The 13,568-nt window shown below is 45.7% G+C and overlaps 1 protein-coding gene across 1 annotated transcript in view; it reads left to right on the top strand.

Moving 5' to 3' along the window:
• LOC141052996 (uncharacterized) overlaps positions 1–13,568 on the top strand; it is a 143,404-nt gene that overhangs the window by 78,293 nt on the left and 51,543 nt on the right. Inside the window, exons 15-19 of the mRNA XM_073550319.1 lie at positions 11,611–11,757; positions 11,887–12,057; positions 12,140–12,263; positions 12,347–12,444; positions 12,643–12,733. Of these exons, the coding sequence (XP_073406420.1) occupies positions 11,611–11,757; positions 11,887–12,057; positions 12,140–12,263; positions 12,347–12,444; positions 12,643–12,733 (631 nt within the window). The remainder of the gene's footprint in view (positions 1–11,610; positions 11,758–11,886; positions 12,058–12,139; positions 12,264–12,346; positions 12,445–12,642; positions 12,734–13,568) is intronic.

The following is a 13,568-nucleotide window of genomic DNA, read 5'->3' as shown; positions in this document are numbered from 1 at the left end:
ACACAGTATAATGTTCCCCCAGTACCACCATCCCCCCACACACAGTATAATGTTCCCCCAGTATCGCCATCCCCCCACACACAGTATAATGTTCCCCCAGTACCGCCATCCCCCCACACACAGTATAATGTTCCCACAGTACCGCTATCCCCCACACACAGTATGTTTCCCCAGTACTGCCATCCCCCCACACACAGTATAATGTTCCCCCAGTACCCCCATCCCCCACACACAGTATAATGTTCCCCCAGTACCGCCATCCCCCCACACACAGTATAATGTTCCCCACAGTACCGCCATCCCCCACACATAGTATAATGTTTCCCCAGTACCGCCATCCCCCCCACACACAGTATAATGTTCCCCCAGTACCGCCATCCCCCCCACACAGTATAATATTCCTACAGTACCGCCATCCCCCCACACAGTATAATGTTCCCCCAGTACCCCCTTCCCCCACACACAGTATAATGTTCCCCCAGTACCGCCATCCCCCCACACACAGTATAATGTTCCCCCAGTACCGCCATCCTCCCACACACAGTATAATGTTCCCCCAGTACCGCCATCCTCCACACACAGTATAATATTCCTACAGTACCGCCATCCCCAACACACAGTATAATGTTCCCCCAGTACCGCCATCCCCCCACACAGTAGATTGTTCACCCAGTACCGCCATCCGACCACACACAGTATAATGTTCTCCCAGTACCGCCTTCCCACATATACAGTATAAAGTTCCCACAGTACTGCCATCCCCCACACACAGTATAATGTTCCCACAGTACCGCCAAACCCCCACACAGTATAATGCTTCCCCAGTACCGCCGTCCCCCACACACAGTATAATGTTCCCACAGTATCACCGTCCTCCACATACAGTATAATGTTCCCCCAGTACCGCCATCCCCCACACAGTATAATGTTCCTCCAGTACCACCATCCCCTCCACAGTATAATGTTCCCGCAGTTCTGCCATCCCCCCACATACAGTATAATGGTCCTCCAGTACCGCCATCCCCCACACACAGTATAATGTTCCCACAGTATCGCCGTCCTCCACATACAGTATAATGTTCCCCCAGTACCGCCATCCCCCACACAGTATAATGTTCCCCCAGTACCACCATCCCCCCACACAGTATAATGTTCCCGCAGTTCTGCCATCCCCCCATATACAGTATAATGGTCCTACAGTACTGCCGTCCCCCACACACAGTATAATGTTCCCCCAGTACCGCCATCCCCCACACAGTATAATGTTCCCCCAGTACCACCATCCCCCCCACACAGTATAATGTTCCCGCAGTTCTGCCATGCCCCCACATACAGTATAATGGTCCTCCAGTACTGCCATCCCCCCACACAGTATAATGTTCCCCCAGTACCACCATCCCCCCCCACACAGTATAATGTTCCCGCAGTTCTGCCATCCCCCCACATACAGTATAATGGTCCTCCAGTACTGCCATCCCCCCACACAGTATAATGTTCCCACAGTACCACCATCCCCCCACACAGTATAAAGCTTCCCCAGTACCGCCGTCCCCCACATACAGTATAATGTTCCCCCAGTACCACCATCCCCTTACACACAGTATAATGTTCCCCTAGTACTGCCATCCCCCCACACACAGTATAATGTTCCCCCAGTACATTATAGTGTTCCCACAGTTCACTGCTTTCAGATTCAGTGTATATGACATATATGCCTTCTGATTAGAATTTTCAGGGCTCCCGAGGTACGTCTCACATACTGAACTTTACAAAGAGTACGCTCAATTAAACATTCTACAAACCTGGTAGTATAATTGTAGAAATCTAGATTCTTAAATATTTGTCATTTTGGTGAGATTGGAAAGTGTGTCAGGTCTACATAACAAAATGTTTTGCAGATAGTCTGACCACAAGCAAAAAAGCCTGACATAGATAGTTTTCTCTGTATGACTTTGTATACTGGAAAAGAAACTTGGACAAAGCCTGTTAGCAATGCTAGGGGCTCTGCTGGGAACAAATCCGACATCATGTTGCAAGATCTTGTTCTGACCCGGATCATGGTACAACATGGGTAGCTATTTTTGTGTACAATAGATATTATTGCATTGTATGCTAAACATTAATTAGTTGTTAAGGTTCTACATTGTTCTTTTTTATTTTTATGTCTGTTGTCATCTGATAGTACTTGTCTGTTCATTATTATTTTTTGTTTGCTTTCTTTAAACCAATTAGCATAACCACATTAGATGGCTGTGTGTCGCAAAGAACGTTCTGAGAATAGCTGTTTCTTCAGACTCCTGTGAACATAGGAGCGCTCATTCGGCCGAGTGCTTTTGTGTTCTGTATGTGAAACTGTTGAATGACATGTCGGACGGCGGCTTATCTCTCTGAGAGCAATGTGATCGGCAGTCCACAATCGGAAATCCAAGATCAACATCTCTCCCGACCATCAGTCAGTTGACTCCCCCCATGCACATTAGGCTGGCAGGTTCGTCCGACATAAGTCTAAATTGGATTGTCAGCTTTAGTCTGGTATTAATTAATTCCATTGTCAATTGTGTTAGTAATTGAGTATTTTTTTTCTTACTAATCAGAAGACTCACTCTTCCTATAACTGGTGAACCATGTGTTACTTTGTATTGTCTGTACATGTCCCCACTTACCCATATATACTCGTGTATAAGTCGACCCGAGTATAAGCCGAGGTACCTAATTTTGCCAGGAAAAATTGGGAAAACTTATTGACTCGAGTATAGGCCGGGTATGCATTGTCCCCTCATCCCTATTCTGGTATTCATGGTTCCTCAACCCCATAATAATAATAATTATCTTTATTTTTATATAGCTCTAACATATTCCACAGCGCTTTACAGTTTTGCATACATTATCATTGCTGTCCCCGATGGGGCTCACAATCTAAATTCCCTATCAGTATGTCTTTGGAGTGCGGGAGGAAATCGGGGTACATGGAGGAAACCCACGCAAACATGGGGAGAACATACAAACTCCTTGCAGATGTTTTCCTTGGTGGGATTTGAACCCAGGACTCTAGCGCTGCAAGACTGCAATGCTATCCACTGAGCCACCGTGCTGCCACCCTTGTATGCATGGCTCCTCATCTCCATCCCTGTCTGCATGGCTCCCCATCCCTGTCTGCATGGCTCCCCATCCCTGTCCTTGTATGCATGGCTCCTCATCTCTGTCTTTGTCTGCATGGCTCGCCATCCCTGTCTGCATAGCTCGCCATCCCTGTCTGCATGGCTCGCCATCCCTGTCTGCATGGCTCGCCATCCCTCTCTGCATGGCTCCCCATCCCTGTCTGCATGGCTCCCCATCCCTGTCTGCATGGTTCCCCATCCCTGTCTGCATGGCTCCCCATCCCTGTCTGCATGGCTCCCCATCCCTGTCTGCATGGCTCCCCATCCCTGTCTGCATGGCTCCCCATCCCTGTCCTTGTATGAATGGCTCCTCATCCCTGTCTGCATGGCTCCTCATCCCTGTCCTTGTATGCATGGCTCCTCATCCCTGTCCTTGTATGCATGGCTCCTCATCTCTGTCTTTGTCTGCATGGCTCGCCACCCCTGTCTGCATGGCTCGCCACCCCTGTCTGCATGGCTCGCCACCCCTGTCTGCATGGCTCGCCACCCCTGTCTGCATGGCTCGCCACCCCTGTCTGCATGGCTCGCCACCCCTGTCTGCATGGCTCGCCACCCCTGTCTGCATGGCTCGCCACCCCTGTCTGCATGGCTCGCCATCCCTGTCTGCATGGCTCGCCATCCCTGTCTGCATGGCTCGCCATCCCTGTCTGCATGGCTCGCCATCCCTGTCTGCATGGCTCGCCATCCCTGTCTGCATGGCTCGCCATCCCTGTCTGCATGGCTCGCCATCCCTGTCTGCATGGCTTCCCATCCCCTTCCTTGTATGCATGGCTCCCCATCCCCATCCTTGTATGCATGGCTCCCCATCCTCGTCCTTGTATGTATGGCTCCCCATCCACATCCTTGAAAGCATGGCTCCCCATCCACGTCCTTGTCTGTATGGCTCCCCGTCCCTGTCCTTGTATGCATGGCTCCCTGTCCTCGCCCTTTTATGGATGGCTCCCCATCCCCGTTCTTGTATGCATCGCTCCCCATCCCTAATCCTTGTATGTATCGCTCCCATCCTCATCTTTGTATGCATGGCTCACAATCCTCGTCCTTATGTGCAAGGCTCCCCATCCCTGTATGCATGGTTCCTTATCCACCATCCTTGTATGCATGGCTCCCCATCCCTGTCCTTGTATGCATGGTTCCTTATCCCTATAAAAAAAAATCCTACTTAACCTTCTCTGCGCGCCCTCGCTGCTTCTCATTCCGGTGTCAGCAGCTCTTCCAGCCGAGCGATAATGTGTTCCTGCTCATTAAGGTAATTAATATTCACCTCTCTCCACACCTTAATGAGCGGGCACCCGTGATAGCCCGGCCACTGCTGGAAGCTGGGGGCTGCAGCTGTAACTGTGCGCACTATTAGAGAAATGAAATTAGAGAAATGTTTAGGGACATCATGCTTTGACCTATGGGGCATGTTTAGGGATATCATGCTGTGGCCTATAGGGCATGTTTAGGGACATCATGCTGTGACCTATGGGGCAGGTTTAGGGACATCATGCTGTGCCCTATAGGATGCATTTAGGCACATCATTATGAGCCCAATGGGTTATGCTGATCCCTATGGGGCATGTGTGGGGGTATCATTCTGCATGGGGGCTGTATGGAGATTTCATACTATGTAATTGGTCTGTGTGAGGATATCATAATGCATGGGGAGGGACCCTGTGGTGACATACAGTGGGGAAAAAATTATTTAGTCATCCACCAATTGTGCAAGTTCTCCCATTTAAAAGATGAGAAAGTCCTGTAATTGACATCATAGGTAGACCACAACTATGAGAGTCAAAATGAGAAAACAAATCAACAAAATCACCTTGTCTGAGGTGGCAAAATTTATTTTGCAAATTATGGAGGAAAATAAGTATTTTGTCACCTAGAAACATGCAAGATTTCTGTCTCTCTCAGACCTGTAACTTCTCCTTTAAGAGGCTCCTCTGTCCTCCACACATTACCTGTAGTAATGTCACCTTTTTGAACTTGTTAGTATAAAAGACGCCTGTCCACAACCTCAAACAGTCAAACACCAAACTCCACTATGTTGAAGACCAAAGAGCCATAAAAAGGACACCAGAAACAAAATTGTAGCCCTGCACCAGGCTGGGAATACTGAATCTGCAATAGGCAAGCAGCTTGGTGTGATAAAATCAATTGTGGGAGCAATAATAAGAAAATGGAAGACAAACAAGACAACTGATAATCTTCCTCGATCTGGGGCTCCACGCAAGATCTCACCCCGTGGGGTCAAAATGATCACAAGAACGGTGGGCAAAAACCCCAGAACCACACGGGGGGACCTAGTGAATGACCTGCATAGAGCTGGGAGCACCGTAAAAAAAAGGCTACCATCAGTAACACGCTACGTCGCCATGGTCTCAGATCCTGCAGTGCCAGACGTGTCCCCCCCTGCTTAAGCCATTACATGTCCGGACCCGTCTGAAATTTGCTAGAGAGCATTTGTATTGTCCAGATGAGTATTTGGAGAATTTCATAAGGTCTGATGAAACCAAAGTAGAACTGTTTGGTAGAAACAAAAGTCGTTTTGTTTGGAGGAGACAGAATGCTGATTTGCGTCCAAAGAACACCATAACTACTGTGAAGCATGGGGGTGGCAACATCATGATTTGGGGCTGTTTCTCTGCAAAGGGACCAGGATGACTGAACCGTGTACGTGAAAAGAATGAATGAGGCCATGTATCGTGAGATTGTGAGTGCAAACCTCCTTCAATCAGCAAGGGCATTGAAGATGAAGCGTGGATGGGTCTTTCAGCATGATAATGATTCCAAGCATACCGCTAAAGGCAACGAAGAAGTGGCTTCGTAAGAAGCGTATGAAGGTCCTGAAGTGGCCTAGCCAGTCTCCAGATCTCATCCCCATAGAAAACCTTTGGAGGGATTTGAAAGTCTGTGTTGCCCAGCGACAGGCCCAAAACATCACTGCTCTAGAGGAGATCTGCTTGGAGGAATGGACCAACATACCACCAACAGTGTGTGCCAACCTTGTGAAGACGTACAGAAAACGTCTGACCTCTCTCATTGCCAACAAAGGATATATAACAAAATATTGAGATGAACTTTTGTTAATGGCCAAATACTTATTTTCCACCATAATTTGCAAAATACTGTATATACTCACGTATAACCCGAGATTGTCAGCCCATTTTTTGGGGCTGAAAGTCCCCCCCTCAGCTTATATGCGAGTCATATACGCCAGGGGGTAAGCTGGGGAGCGGGGGTGTCAGATCATACTTACCCCCCGGCGTGTCTCTGCAGCCCCCGCCCTCCGCTTCTCCCACGTCTCAGACTCCTTCCTTCGACGGTCACGTGGTACCGTTCATTAAAGTCATGAATATGCGCATATTCATTACTTTAATGAGCGGTACCACGTGACCGCTGAAGGAAGGAGCCTTAGACCGTGGGAGAAGCGGGGGCTGCAGAGACTGCGCCAAGAGGGGGTAAGTATATGCGATATTCACCTGTCCCCGGTCCACTGCTGTGCGCAGCTCTGTCCTCCGGGTCCTCTGGCTGTGATGTTCCAGTCAGAGGGCGCGATGACATAGTTAGTGTCGCGGTGCCCTCTGCCTGAACAGTCACTGACTGAGGACCCAGATGACAGAGCGGTGGATCGGGGACAGGTGAAAATTTCCAGTGACGGGGCCCTGAGCCCACGGTGACACCATGACCTGGCTCCCATAGCGTGCCAGTGTCCCCGCCTGCTCAGGACACTGGCATCTGGCCCTCAGCAACGAGAGGTGAGTATGTCATTTTTTTTTTTTATTTGCGGCAGCAGCGGCAGCATATGGGGGCATAATCTATGGAGCATCTTATGGGGCAGCATATGGGGCATAATCTATGGAGCATCTTATGGGGCAGCATATAGGGGCATAATCTATGGAGCATCTTATGGGGTAGCATATGGGGCATGATCTATGAAGCATCTTATGGGGCAGCATATGGGGGCATAATCTATATGGAGCATCTTATGGGGCAGCATATGGGGCATAATCTATGGAGCATCTTATGGGGCAGCATATGGGGGCATAAACTATGGAGCATCTTTATGGGGCAGTAAATGGGGGCATAAACTATGGAGCATCTTATGGGGGCATAATCTGTGGAGCATTTTCATAGAATCGTAGAGTTGGAAGGAACCTCCTGTGTCATCTGGTCCAACCCCCTGCTCAAAGCAGGATTAGCTAAATGGTCCCAGACAGATGTCTGTCCAGCCTCTGTTTGAAAACTTCTATTGAAGGAGAGCTCACCATCTCTCATGGCAGCCTGTTCCACTCATTGATCACTCTAATTGTCAAAAAGTTTTTTCTAATATTTAATCTGTGTCTCCTCCCATTCAGTTTCATCCCATTGCTACTAGTCTTTCCTTGTGAAAATGAGAATAAAGATGATTTTATGGGGCATAATCTATGGAACATTTTATGGGGCCACTATTAAACTTTGTGCAGCATTATATGGGGTATATTTTGTATGGAACATCTTATGGGGCCCATCATGAACTGTATGGAGCATTATATGGGGCTCCTGATTCAATATGGATATTCAAAAACATTTAACCTACTAATGTCTCAATTAATTTTACTTTTATTGGTATCTATTTTTATTTTTGAAATTTACCAGTAGCTGCTGCATTTTCCACCCTAGGCTTATACACGAGTCAATAAGTTTTCCCAGTTTTCTGTGGCAAAATTAGGGGGGTCGGCTTATACACGAGTACAGTCATATGTAAAAGTTTGGGCACCCCTATTAATGTTAACCTTTTTTCTTTATAACAATTTTGGTTTTTGCAACAGCTATTTCAGTTTCATATATCTAATAACTGATGGACTCAGTTATATTTCTGGAATCAAATGAGGTTTATTGTACTAACAGAAAATGTGCAATCTGCATTTAAACAAAATTTGACCGGTGCAAAAGTATGGGCACCCTTATCATTTTCTTGATTTGAACACTCCTAACTACTTTTTACTGACTTCCTGAAGCACTAAATTGGTTTTGTAACCTCATTGAGCTTTGAACTTCATAGCCAGGTGTATCAAATCATGAGAAAAGGTATTTAAAGTGGCCACTTCCAAGTAGTTCTCCTATTTGATTCTCCTATGAAGAGTGGCATCATGGGCTCCTCAAAACAACTCTCAAATAATCTGAAAACAAAGATTATTCAACATAGCTTTTCAGGGGAAGGATACAAAAAGTTGTCTCAGAGATGTAACCTGTCAGTTTCCACTGTGAGGAGCATAGTAAGGAAATGGAAGAACACAGGTACAGTTCTTGTTAAGCCCAGAAGTGGCAGGCCAAGAAAAATATCAGAAAGGCAGAGAAGAAGAATGGTGAGAACAGACAAGGACAATCCACAGACCACCTCCAAAGACCTGCAGCATCATCTTGCTGCAGATGGTGTCACTGTGCATCGGTCAACAATACAGCGCACTTTGCACAAGGAGAAGCTGTATGGGAGAGTGATGCGAAAGAAGCCGTTTCTACAAGCACGCCACAAACAGAGTCGCCTGAGGTATGCAAAAGCACATTTGGACAAGCCAGTTACATTTTGGAAGAAGGTCCTGTGGACTGATGAAACAAAGATTGAGTTGTTTGGTCATACAAAAAGGCGTTATGCATGCGCTGTATTGTTGACCGATGCACAGTGACACCATCTGCAGCAAGATGATGCTGCCGGTCTTTGGAGGTGGTCTGTGGATTGTCCTTGACTGTTCTCACCATTCTTCTTCTCTGCCTTTCTGATATTTTTCTTGGCCTGCCACTTCTGGGCTTAACAAGAACTGTACCTGTGTTCTTCCATTTCCTTACTATGCTCCTCACAGTGGAAACTGACAGGTTAAATCTCTGAGACAACTTTTTGTATCCTTCCCCTGAAAAGCTATGTTGAATAATCTTTGTTTTCAGATCATTTGAGAGTTGTTTTGAGGAGCCCATGATGCCACTCTTCATAGGAGAATCAAATAGGAGAACTACTTGCAAGTGGCCACTTTAAATACCTTTTCTCATGATTTGATACACCTGGCTATGAAGTTCAAAGCTCAATGAGGTTACAAAACCAATTTAGTGCTTCAGGAAGTCAGTAAAAAGTAGTTAGGAGTGTTCAAATCAAGAAAATGATAAGGGTGCCCATACTTTTGCACCGGTCAAATTTTGTTTAAATGCAGATTGCACATTTTCTGTTAGTACAATAAACCTCATTTGAATCCAGAAATATAACTGAGTCCATCAGTTATTAGATATATGAAACTGAAATAGCTGTTGCAAAAACCAAAATTGTTATAAAGAAAAAAGGTTAACATTAATAGGGGTGCCCAAACTTTTACATATGACTGTATATACGATAAATGTTGCCAAATCAGACAAGCTGATTTTCTGGATTTGTTTTCTCATTTTGACTCAAATACTTGTGATCTACCTATGATGTCAATTATAGGCCTCTCTCATCTTTTTTAAGTGAGAGAACTTGCACAATTAGTGGCTGACTAAATACTTTTTTCCCCACTGTGCTATGTGGGGACATCCAGTTTGTAAATAATTTCCTGCCTAGTGGCTGATCAGAATTGGTAGACAGTGGTATCTAGATATATCTAAGATGTCTCATATCATAATATTCCAGTCAATGGGGCTAAACAAAGCTCCCTTAACCCTTTAATGAGAGATTTTTTCGGTTCTGCATTTTCGTTTTCCGCTCCCCATCAATATGGCCGTGTGAGGGCTTATTTTTTGCGGGACCAGAGCCATAACTTTTTATTTTTCCATCAATATGGCCGTGTGAGGGCTTATTTTTTGTGGGACGAGTTGTACTTTTGAACGACACCATTGGTTTTACCATGTAGTGTACTTGAAAACGGGAAAAAAATTCCAAGTGCTGTGAAATGGGAAAAAAAGTGCAATCCCACACTTTTGGTTGGCTTTTTTGCTAGGTTCACTAAATGCTAAAACTGGCCAGCCATTATGATTCTCCAGGTCATTACGAGTTCAGAAACACCAAAGTTGTGTAGGTTCTCTTTTACCTAAGTCGTGAAAAAAAAATTCAAAAAAGAAAAAACGCAATTTTCCGAGACCCGTAGCGTCTCCATTTTTCGTGATCTGGGGTTGGGTGAGGGATTATTTTTTGCGCGCCGGCTGACGTTTTTAATTATACCACTTTTGCGCAGATAGGTTCTTTTGATCGTCCGTTATTGCATTTTAATGCAATGTCGCGGTGACCAATAAAAATGTAATTCTGGTGGAAGAGGTCCAGTGCCTTTGCACTGCAGTGCTCTGCTCTGCCCTCAACAGGGCAGAGCAGTGCGCCTGCGCCGGGAAGCAAAGAAGAGGACGTCATCGCTACAAGATGGGAGGCACCAGACCGGACCCAGACTGCACCTGGGTGAGTATAATATAACTCGTTTTTCTTCTCTTTCAGGTTACATTGGGGGCTTATCTACAGCGTTACAGAATGTTGTAGTTAAGCCCCTGATGGCGGTGGCCACATCTCATAGCCCAAAAAATAGGTGACAGATTCCCTTTAAGTAGTTAATAGGCGCGGGCAGATAGCCACCGCCGGAGCCCACCTCAAAGCAGGGGATACTGACCGCTGAGGTACTATCCCGTCAGCGGTCAGTAAGGGGTTAAAATACATTTAATACCTGGGTAAAGTTGGTAGATATCGTGCAGCTAGTGGTGCTGGCCAGAGTGGTATCGCAGAGCTGCGCTCACCCTTCCCGCCCGACGGGCGCCGTTTCGCTGCTCGCTTCTTCCGGGGGCGTGTCACGAGGATATTATGATATGAGACATCTTAGATATATCTAGATACCACTGTCTACCAATTCTGATTGGCCACTAGGCAGGAAATTATATATTGTTACTATTCTTGGCACTGCTTTACTTTTTTATCCATTTTTATCCATTATTAATTTTCTTTATATTTATTATGATCTACTGTATATTATTTATGAAATTTCTTATGGATTTGATTTATAGTGCCTCGTAATTTATAGGATCCATCCTGGTTTATACAGTGGCTTACGTATACTACTATTAGGTGCTGTACCCCCCTAGTATGTCTCCCCTTCTGTTTTTGGTCTTAGACCTGTCTATTATTAGCATCCATTATTATTATTTTCAAGTTGTTCATTAATAAAAGTCTATGTTTTTAAGTTTATACTTTGTTGGAATCTCTTCTGGTCTATTGGCAATGTGCCACATTAGACAAATTTGTTGTATACTGTTTGAAGTATCCGACAGCCACTTTATTTTTTGGGACACATAGGCATAATTCTGCTCAAGATTAAGTGATAAAAACTGATAGAAAAAAAGATAAAAATTGTTAGATTTAAGTACGGCTGGTTGGATCGGACATCCATAGCAGTCAGGGTTTTTGATGTGAGCCTTTGGGAAAATGAATTGCCCACCCCTGCTACACAAGATTCTTTATGATGTTACATCGGCTCAACTTCTCTCCATTCAGGTCTCTACAATATTGGATTTTCTCAGTGCAGATCTATTTAAGAGAACTTACCTTATTGACTCATCAATGATGGATCTGGACAGGGACAAGATAGTGGAAAGGATTTTAGATCTCACCCTAGAGATTCTCTTCCGGCTTACTGGAGAGGTGAGAGATTCTGATGATGTCACATTACATCATTTTTATCTATGGGAATAACAGATGGACAGAACTGGAGAGGTGAGGACTCTGGAAATGTCTGTAGTGAGATTTATTAATGTGTCTCTCCATAACCAGGATTACACTGTAGTGAAGAAGACCTCTAGTGAGCGCTGTCAGGACCCTCTGTCTGAGGGATGGGGAAGACCCCTGAGCCCAATCATGGGGCCTCCACCTCACCCCCAGACCCCCAATGACCAGAAGATCCTAGAACTCACCTACAAGATGATTGAACTGCTGACTGGAGAGGTGACACTGCTGGGAATGCTGGGACATTATACAGTAATGCTATGAAGGGATCGGGGGATGACTGTATCATTGTATGTGTCAGGTTCCTATGAGGTGTCAGGATGTTGCTGTCTATTTCTCCATGGAGGAGTGGGAGTATTTAGAAGGACACAAAGATCTGTACAAGGAGATCATGATGGAGGTTCCACAGCCCCACACATCATCAGGTAATAGACGGAACTAAATGCACAATGCTTATAATTATCTATATGAAAAGAATGAATTCAGTCCCTGCATGTGTTTCCTGCAGTTCTATCCAGTAAGATGACAACACCAAAGAGATGTACCCGTCCTCTTCTTCCACAGGACTATAAACAAGAAGATCCCAATGTTCCTCAAGATTATCAGGTAGATGGAGAGAAGGTGTCATGAGATCTCCCCTGTGATGTGTAGACGGCTGCGAAGGTCTTGTGCTTAGTCTTGTTTTATCCACCAATATTATATGTTTTATACTTGTGTAATGAGAACGGTGGAGATGGCAGGATTAGAGCTGATCATAGATGTGACTTCTCCATCTGTCTGTGACTTGTGCAATATTTGTTTCAGGGTAAAGGTCTGACCCATATTAATACTACAGAGACATGTGTGAGGAGTGATGAGCGGTGTAAGGAGGAGATTCCTACATATGATCAACCAGGTGAGTAGTAACCAGAGTAACTAACTGCAGAAAAGTTACAAATTCTTCTCAGCCACAAGCTGTGGCTGCTTTATCGGTGGTGTAGTCTGGCCATATCACAATCATGTGATCACCATTTTGCTGCTAGACCACAACATTGTCCTCCATGCAAAACTGTTCCACATTTCTTTGGGCATTTAACGCCCTTCTTCTTCTATATAACTTTCATCCCGGAGGATCCACATACCTCCTGGGATCAGAAGAGGCTGTCCCCTATCTGCCCAGATCTGTATGCTACAAAGCCAAATGACAGCGTACGTAGAATGTGCTGACAAGTTAGAAAATCAGTTGAAGAAAAATATTATGATGGACCTCTAAGAGGAAGAGAGGAGGGTAATTGTGGCGACCCTGAGGCTCAGTCGTCACAGATGTACTGCACCTTCTCCTAAGGTGTGGTGCCCCACCATCCAGGTAAGTTGGGAGCTCCTGACCACGCTCCAACAATCGCACCCCACACTATAGAGTAGTTCAGTATAACCACATTGCGGCTCTTTGCCTAGAGAGAGTCAGAGCACCTTTGGTGGTTCCCTGCTTGCAACACTAAACGTGCTGGGAGATGGGTGAAGTTGAGAACACATAAGAGAGCGGGATGGATTAGGATTACAGTTCAGTCAGTAGTTCAGTCAGTCAGAGAGTCTGACGGAGAAGTCAGAGAGAGAGGAAGCCACTCGGAGAGGAGTGGGGATCCCTGGAAGAAGGGATGGAGGAAGGAGTGCTGCAGCTGCCTCAGTGACCTGAGCCAGCTGGCACGGGAAAGGAAAGAAGGAGAAAGACGTTGAGCTTAAGCCTGAGCTTC

Source organism: Dendrobates tinctorius, unplaced genomic scaffold (genome assembly GCF_039654945.1).
Source record: "Dendrobates tinctorius isolate UK_male_01 unplaced genomic scaffold, ASM3965494v1 ptg000164l, whole genome shotgun sequence".
Lineage (NCBI taxonomy): Eukaryota > Metazoa > Chordata > Amphibia > Anura > Dendrobatidae > Dendrobates > Dendrobates tinctorius.
Note: the sequence above shows the minus strand (reverse complement) of the source record. Positions and strands in the feature narration are given on the sequence as shown.